The sequence below is a fragment of the Cylas formicarius genome, unplaced genomic scaffold (genome assembly GCF_029955315.1).
Source record: "Cylas formicarius isolate icCylForm1 unplaced genomic scaffold, icCylForm1.1 PGA_scaffold_1__22_contigs__length_36826433, whole genome shotgun sequence".
Classification (NCBI taxonomy): Eukaryota; Metazoa; Arthropoda; class Insecta; order Coleoptera; family Brentidae; genus Cylas; species Cylas formicarius.
Window position 1 is genome coordinate 20,541,966 of NW_026844264.1, and position 8,654 is coordinate 20,550,619.

The 8,654-nt window shown below is 34.8% G+C and overlaps 1 protein-coding gene across 2 annotated transcripts; it reads left to right on the forward strand.

Annotated features, from left to right (window-relative positions):
- Positions 1-129: 129 nt before the first annotated feature.
- LOC132696077 (histone deacetylase complex subunit SAP130) lies at positions 130-6,406 on the forward strand. 2 transcript variants are annotated; one of them, XM_060660654.1, is made up of 15 exons: positions 130-617; positions 668-941; positions 1,003-1,213; positions 1,270-1,464; positions 1,588-1,966; positions 2,016-2,096; positions 2,156-2,323; positions 4,157-4,378; positions 4,435-4,610; positions 4,672-4,849; positions 4,901-5,051; positions 5,155-5,302; positions 5,368-5,571; positions 5,909-6,025; positions 6,083-6,406. In XM_060660654.1, the coding sequence occupies exons 1-15, from the start codon at positions 389-391 to the stop codon at positions 6,230-6,232; spliced, it is 2,883 nt and encodes a 960-aa protein (XP_060516637.1). In that variant the 5' UTR covers positions 130-388; the 3' UTR covers positions 6,233-6,406. The 2 variants fall into 2 exon arrangements, with proteins under 2 accessions (XP_060516637.1, XP_060516636.1); XM_060660653.1 differs by having other exon boundaries at positions 131-617; positions 994-1,213.
- Positions 6,407-8,654: the final 2,248 nt, after the last annotated feature.

Genomic DNA, 8,654 nt, shown 5'->3' on the forward strand with positions numbered 1-8,654 from the left:
ATTTGAAAATTTATAAAAGTAGGTTACAAAACACAATGTTGTAATCCCAAAGAATCTATATAATATTCTAGTGGCGTTTTTTTATCATTATTTAAAAGAAGAGTAACTTTATGTTGGCAGCACTCCATGAGAGTTTGTTCGCCATCATAATTGAATTTTTGAAGTTTTTGTTTATTTTAATAAAATATCCTGCATTCGATGTTTATGCCAATATGTGTAACAAAGAGGAGTTATTTTAACTCTTGTCTTTAAATACGCTTGTGGAAATGCTGATTAAATTGTTGTAGGTTGTAATTATTAGTTAAACGATATGTGTAAAGTTTCCTAGTGTTTAAAGTTTAAATCTTTTTCTCTGCAATTTGCTACGGTGAAAATTTAATATTTAATAATGAGTGGAAATGAAGAAGAGAAAGACGCTAGAAATGCAATTCCACTAGACCTGGCTAGAAACCAGATTGCCGCTGTAAGGACAGCGGAAAGCAAGCCTCCTCTAGTTATAAGCCAAGCATTGCGCAGTGTCAGAGTACTTGCTCAAGGCGTTTCTTGTAGTACTACCTCATCTTCAGTGGGGCAAACAATAATAACCAACATAATGCCACAAGCAGTTATCAAGCAAGGTAAATAGCTGTGGTAGTTTTAGTTCCATACCTAAACTGATTCTTTTTAGATGGGAGGGCTCAGATAGCTAGTATAATTAGCTCTCAAGCTCAGGCTCAAATATCTAGTAGTTTGGCTATTCAGAGGCCGGCCCAAATAACTTTGACATCACCTATTGTAACCCAAAACACAAGTGGCACTACATATCATGTTCCGAGGGGTCCTGCAGTTGTTGCAAATTTGGCAGCTCCGAGAAGTAATATTACTGCTGTGCGAAGTCCCATGGTTGTTTCAGCCCAAAGTTCTCAGAGTGGACAAAGTCATCCTTTTGTGAAGCCCCCTAGGTAAGTTTGTTAAATGAATGAGATTGTGTGCATTTATAATTTACATATTAAGGGCTCCCAGTCCAGCCCAAGGAACTGCATGGCTAACCACAAATTCACCTGGTGGAGCTCAAGTAAAAGGAGCCCCAACTGTACTAAGTTCGCCTGTGCGAGGGGCTACAGTAACAGGAAAACTTCAGGTCACTGGAAGACCCTCACAGTCTCAAACTATTTCAACTATTAAGTCAGGAACCATATTGCAAAGTGGTATTACCATTGGACAAACAAGTCAGGTATGTCTGAATACCGATATATAGATATCTGAGTAACCTTCATTGCATTTTTTCAGGTGCAAACATATAAGCCTATATCTGCAAATATACAATCAAGTGGATCCAATATGACGTTGGCACAGATAATGCCTACTCGTACCCAAGCAGTCATTTATGGAACAAACAGTTCTACACAATTTACTCCCACTCCAAGAGCAATAGTTACAAGTAGCTTACAAAATCCAACTAGATCTCTCCAGACGAAACCAACTGTAAGTTGTTTTGTTAGTCAGTGAGTATTAATTGTTAAAGATCATGTAAGAAACATAAAAAAAGCAGTGTTGATTCATTTTTACAAAATAGAATACTAAAACATCCTTGTTTTTATTACTAAGGGACAAATTTCCTCACCACGTTTACCCGTTCCCGTGACGCAAATCCAGAGCCATACACGTTTGGTTACTTCCGTGCAGTCAACACCAGTCATGTCTAATACTAGGATCTCAGCTTTGCCTTCTTCAACACATCACAGTCTACTAGGATCAGCTGGTAGGATTATTCCTCCCACCCAACCTACCAGTTCTCGTATGTCAGGGTTACCCACACTGGGAACCACAACAGTGACAGCGGTAGCGGCGACTGTCACCAACAGCACCTTATTGAGCAGTCAGCCAAGAACGTTGAACATCCAGTCTTTGGTTGCGGTCGCAAATGGCGGGCACAGCAAAATACCTGGTCCACAGGCAACTAAAATTATACCTCAACCCGCACAAGGTAGCATGTTCCATTAAGATTGTAATGTTCTTTACACCTTTTGTTCTAGCTACGATTCATTTGACTTCTATCCAACCTGCGCAGATCACTACAAAAGCTAATACGGTGATTACCACTGGAGCAAGGACAAGTAGGTTTTAGAAAAAATGGAGCAAAACATAGTAATTGTCTTTATGTTTTTGGGTATAGTTAATGTGCCTGCCACAATAGTGACTCAGCAAAGATCATCGGTAGTAGACCATCCAGAAGGTATGTCTATTGGCAAAGTTTTTTCAACAAGTGAAAGTCCAGGAGGGATCGGTAGCACTAATGTGTTTATTCATGGCCCAATCCAAACCCAGAGGCAAAGTCTTTCAGGTAACTAAATTATTTTTTGAAAGAATATATCATGGAACAGTCATCTTCACATCACCTCAAAATGTTTTCATTAAAAAATACAAAAATTAAATTTGCCAAAACCTTTCTATATGTGCCTTCTACCAACATTGACTTACTGTTTTTAACTTCCAGCACATTTAAATCCAGAATATCAAAATTAATTTTGTGAAATGATGTATTTTTTTTTTATTTAGTTTTGGTATTATTCTGTTATATTTTTACATCTATAGTTTTATTAATATTTTAACTTGAACTCTTAAGTTTATTTACTTAGATAACTGCCTTATTTTGGAATTTTCCTCTTAGATAACAAATAAGTAGGTAAATATGTCCCTGCTTCCAGCTTGATTGGAACAGTTTATTTCACACCCTCAAGGCCATAAAATTATTGTTGCCAATTTAGTAATTTAAAAACAAATCCCTTTACAAATTACATTAGTCTCAACATTTAAACTGTATCTGTCCTCTCCTCAGTCTCCTCTATCTGAAGGGGGAAAAACTATCAACCATCTAGTTCCTGAGCGCGAAAGTTTTTTTTTTTTGTCGGTGTGTTTTTAAAATATACTCAAATTCCATTTTATTTAAAAAAAAAAAAAACTTAAGTGTGTGGAAATTGCTGTTTTATAAAATACCATAGCCGCCCAATCTGTAACAATATTGAAAACGGATGCGCCGCAGGCAGCATTGTTATTTTGATAAAGAAGGTTGTGATTTTCCGTGCTTGCTTCAATATTTCACCCACTAAACTGCACTTTGCGCCATTTTTTTTTTTCTAAACAGCGATTTCCACACACTTAACTCGTTTTCCTAGAACATTTAACAAGATATGGCCATATTTTGAGAAAATACTGCCCTAAAAATTTTGAATCCAAACTTATTCACGATCTGTCACCGGCCATGTTGGTTATTGAATACCTCAAGGTCATTGGTTAAAATCTCGCGCATGCGCGTGTGACCGTACCTCAAATGTTTTTTCATCGTTGCTTCATAAATTTCAATATATTGGCACAGCCAGGATCTCTTATCATGGTGGGGGTGAAACACATTTTACTACTGGCATGAAATGTGAAAAAATTCAACGCATGAAACCGCAAATGGACGTTATAACAAATAAGCAAAAGCTATTGGAGAATAATCGGAAAAGATTGTTCATCAATCCATCAGTTTACTTTACTTTTATTAATACAAATTATTAGGTCTAACAGCCCTACAAGCCCAATTTTATAAACCGAATTCCCCAATTGGAGTTATTTATCAATCAAATCAAAAAATGTATCCCCTTCAAAATAACAATTAAAGTCTATTAATAATTTTACTATTTTTTCCCATCTTCTGCCTACTCTGCTTTCTGTCGAACAGTGCTTCGCTTTTATTTATAAATTAGCGACGTTTCCGAGTTTCGGCGGCAGACAGGGGCGGGTTTTGCTCGCATGAGTCAAACAGCAATTAAAAAAAAATATATATTTATATAATTCGTGCAGCCTTTAAAATTGAGGTCGGGGGTAGTCGAACTATCTGCTATGTAAAAATGTTTAAAAATGAGAATGAAGAACTGCATATTTATTTTAAAACTATATTTTCAACCAAACTAAATCAAGCTTAATAGTTAAAGGCCCATATAATGTAATTATTTCCCTCAAATTTCGTTTCATAATCTGTATTAGGGGCCTGTATCTCAATAAAAGCGCGCCACAAGAATTACTAACTTCACCTTCCCAAATTTTGCACCAACAATTTTAAAAAATGCTGTATTTGGATTTATTTTAGCACTATTTCGTTCAAATTTAGTTACCATTTGCTCTTTTTCCCTAGGTGCAGGGCCTGCTAGTATATCTGTGTCATCTCAACAGATTCTACCTCCGTCCACTGTAACATTAACGGGCAATACATCATATTTCTACGAAAGCGCCAATGCAGCCGCTGCTTATTCTAGACCTATAGGTCAACAACCCACGGCATTCGCCGCAATTCCACAGGGTGCAGCTGTACAACAAGCACGCAGTATCAATAACATAAACTCTCAACAGACACATGGTGAAGGACCAGCTCAGGTTTGTTTTACTAGTTAACATTTTAACAATTTTTTTTAGGAATTGTGAGCAGTCAAAATAGCAGGTTTAGTTCTGTAGTGATGGTTGAACAGAACCGTATTCAACAATCTTCACAATTTCAGTCAGCTTCTAATCAGTCAACATTGGAGTCTCAAGGATTTTCCGATATCCCACAACAGACCCCACAGCAACATCACCAGCAATCCCAGATCAAGGTATTTCGTCTAAATTGTTTGACATACATGCCTAAATAAGATGAATTTTTGCAATTTGCAGGTTACATCATCGCCCAGGCCGAGCATTTTAAGGAAACGCGACCACGAAGGGTCGCCTTTAAAAGCTGCCAAAAATTTAACGCCTGTTCTTCAAACCTTTGGTCAACAATCATCTATTCAGGGACCACTTTCCCCTCAACCTCCCCGTCCGGATTCCAGGGACAATGGTCACAGTTCAGGTATATTAGGTTTAGGGTTTGTTTGGCCAGTCAGTGACATTAAATTTTTAGGAGGCAGCACTACTATTTCAGCAACATCTAGTCCTGGCCTAGCTGAAGTTAATGAAGATAGTAATCCGCCCATACTAATAAACATGAAGGATGAAGAAGTCAAAGCACCTTTGGAAATGAGCCCCAGAAAAAAACCTAGGAAACAGCAACTGTAAGTTATCAAATATGATTAATTTGTTGCAATGCGCCTCCAACTTCATTAATACAGGCTAAATCAATAGAACAATGTGTAACTTCAGTTTTAACATTATTAGGACTGGTAATGAGATTGATGGCAATATTGATGACATGCAATTTATTTCTGAAAATGGCTCAGTCAAAAAGGAAAATTACGACTCAGATGATCACCACTCTGATGGAGAACCTAAAGATGGGGCTCCAGAGGCTGTGCAAGTCAGTACGGTAAGAACAACATATAACGCGGCAACTGAGGCTCCAGCAGATGTGACGGAATCAACAAATTTTAGATGAGAAAGCCAGCAAGTGCTAGTTTATTAAATGGATACCGACAAACTTGGAAAGCAACCCATAACCATTATCAACGGTACTCAGATGTTAAACCTAAAGATGAACGAAGACCGACCATAATGGACTTGGCAAATCAAAATCGGGTAGTAGATAAAGTAAACGGATGGAAAATCCACCACTTGTCTACCCAAATGGAGAATTTAGTTAGTCTTTCTTTAATTTGTCTTTGGTATAGCATTTGCAATGTTGTCTATTGTGTTTTTTGCTTTTTAAAGTTTAAAGAAAAGAAATCGTGTTTACATCATAATTTTAATAGGACTTTAGATAGATGTCTGTTAGAAAATTTTCTTGGCATTTTTTAAGAATCAGAGGTAATTTTTTTGTAAGGATTTGATGCAATTTGAGTATATTCCAGAATTGGTCATTTTTAAAACTGCTATTGCCTACCTACTCAAATATTTTTCTAACCAAATCGCTTGAGAGGAAATTTCGATGTATAACAAAATGTGCTTATTTGTAAATTGGATTTATTGATTTTAGGCTGATGAAGAGCAAAGTGTATACAATAGATTAACAGAACTTTTAAAATTCGCCGAAGCTGAAGAGGGTAATAAACAATTTGACAAAGAGTTGAATAGGATAAATGAACTAATAAAGGTATGTTTTTTTCAGTACTGATAATGTGTATTTTCAGTATTTCTTTTGTTTGTATAGGGCAATTTGCAAAGAATAAAAATAATTAATGATGGAATGCTGGAAGCCAAATCGCATATAATGAAAATATGCGATCATCAACGCCACGTAATGGAATTAATAAATAGGTGTGCCAGTAAACGTAATTTTAAGAAGCGAGAAAAATCGTAGTTGTGATGTTTATATAAAGTTTTTATTGTTTGACGTAATAATTTTTAAAACGATGTTCATTGAACGTAAATAGTTTTTATAAATATTTTTAAAATAAATGCAGTTTTTGTTAAAATGTAAATTATATTATTTTAAAAATTTTTAAAAGTACTAGTGAAATAGGAGTGAAGTAAATGTCTCAAGTTTTTAATCAGAAGTTTTTTTTTCCTTTCCTATGCCTAATATTTTAATCATAGGGCACACTACAGTGTGATACAGGGCATATTGGCTTATTGCAACAAATGTTTATGGAACTTCTGGAGTTGTAATTAACCTTTACAACAGTTTTTTTTGCAGTTAGCTTAATTTGTAGTTACCCAGAATGATACGAAATTGGACAAAGGTATAAATAGAAATAAAGTGAAAATGATTAATAATAAACGGTTATTATTACGTCTTATTTAAAATCGACTTAATTGCTTTTTTTTCGACTCTCTAATGTATCACTTTAATGCCAGCTTTTTTTTTTTCACGCGTTGCATGTGTTGTTTACAAAACTTATTATTATTACTCGGGCAATTACAAATTAAACAGAAAAGTGCCAAGGCAGAATTTAGTTTTTGTACTTTAACATGGAAAATTCAAAGTGTCACTACTAGGAAAGAAATACCTCTATTATTGTCAGAAAATGTTTGCGAGGCATATTTGTCAGTCTTCGTATCTTTGACGCATTTTAATATGTACTGTGAGCAGACGGAAAATTTTCGCCCGGATTTATATTCCCATTATGCAGAGTGTTTCATCAGCGAAATAATGATCATTGAGCCAAATATATTTTTGCGTTTAACATGAAAAATTTTGAAACCACTTATTATTTTTCAAAAGGTCTGATTATAATTAGTTATATTAAAAAACGAAAGTTCGAGGGATTATCCTGAACCTTCAAGATTTCCTACCAAATTAAACAAATAAACATCATTAAACGGGAAAAAATCCAAGTTTGCTTTTTTGAAACACTTTTTTGTTATTATTATTATTATTATTATTATTATTATTATTATTCAAACTCCAACTAAACCTATAAAATATAAAATGTGTTTTAATTCTCTTTACAAATGCCAGCAATATATGCAGCTTATGTTTTTAGCAGAAAATATTTTTGACAATTTTAGAAATCATTATTTTGAGAAAAATTTAAACTTCAAAAAAACTTTACAAGCTTTCTTAATTTCCCGATGTTTATTTGTTTAACCTGACATGAAATCTTGTTAGGACAAGATAATCTCGCTACATATTTCGAGAGTATTCTTTCTTTTTCTTGACACAACATTGCGATTAATCCCAAAAAATAGAAATAATTTTAACTTTCAGTGATCATCATTTAATTAATAGTATCTGCAGTTGATATTACTGAAACGGATTCAATATAAGGGACGGCTAGTCGAATCAGATATTCAACAGAGGGAATATATAGTGTCCCATAAGAGCTGAAGCATATTCGATCGTTATTACGGGCAATGGAAAAAGGGTTTTGATGCCATAATCCGGTTAATCGTACCTTAGACGTGTACGGCGAACGGTACACGTTGCATTGTTCTGAAAATTTGGTCAGTTCCTTAATCGGCGATGCTCTATCGGTCTAAAATATTTTTAAAGCTGCGACGTTGTTTTTTCTTCGAAAAAGTAGCATCAACATTAAAATTTTAAGTGGGACACCATGTATATATTGCATTTTCCGATCCGCTATTTTATGATTGTTCGACGGTTTTTGAGAAAATAATTATTATCTTCATTTTTCCGACCAAGATATAGCTAACCCGGCTAATTTGATTACTATGACACAGGACATAGCTTAGGTATCGAGGTATCGAACAGAATTTCTTAATATCGAAATTAGTTTTACATTACAAAGGGTTGGACAAAACTATTGATTTGCCTACCAGATAAAACATTGTATTCTTATTCAAAGAGCAAACTAAATTCCCTTTGGAATGATGTATCATATCTAAATCGTTTGGTTTCTGAAATAAAAGCAAAACGGGATTACTTTGGCATAATTCATCTTTTAGGTGGCCATAAAATATCCGGCTTATGTTAAATAATTCATTTTTCATTTGACAGTTCAATAAATATTTACTCCAATGTACAGTTCGCGGTGCACGTCTAAGATACCATCAACCGTGAAACACCCATACAGTTTACTGGTGGGTCTTGCAGGGAATGGTACCGTAAATCAATTGGATCTAGCAAAGTGCGAATTCAACTGAACTGAATAAGCAGCAACTTGAAGAGGACGTTCGTATATTATAAAAATGACAAAAAATTAAGATTTCTCAATACAGCTGAAAATCTCTTTTCTGGTCACCCTTTTAAATTCCAAAAACGAAAATGTTAGATGGTTTAAAAAATGCAAAATTACCATACCACACTTAGTTATAAACTG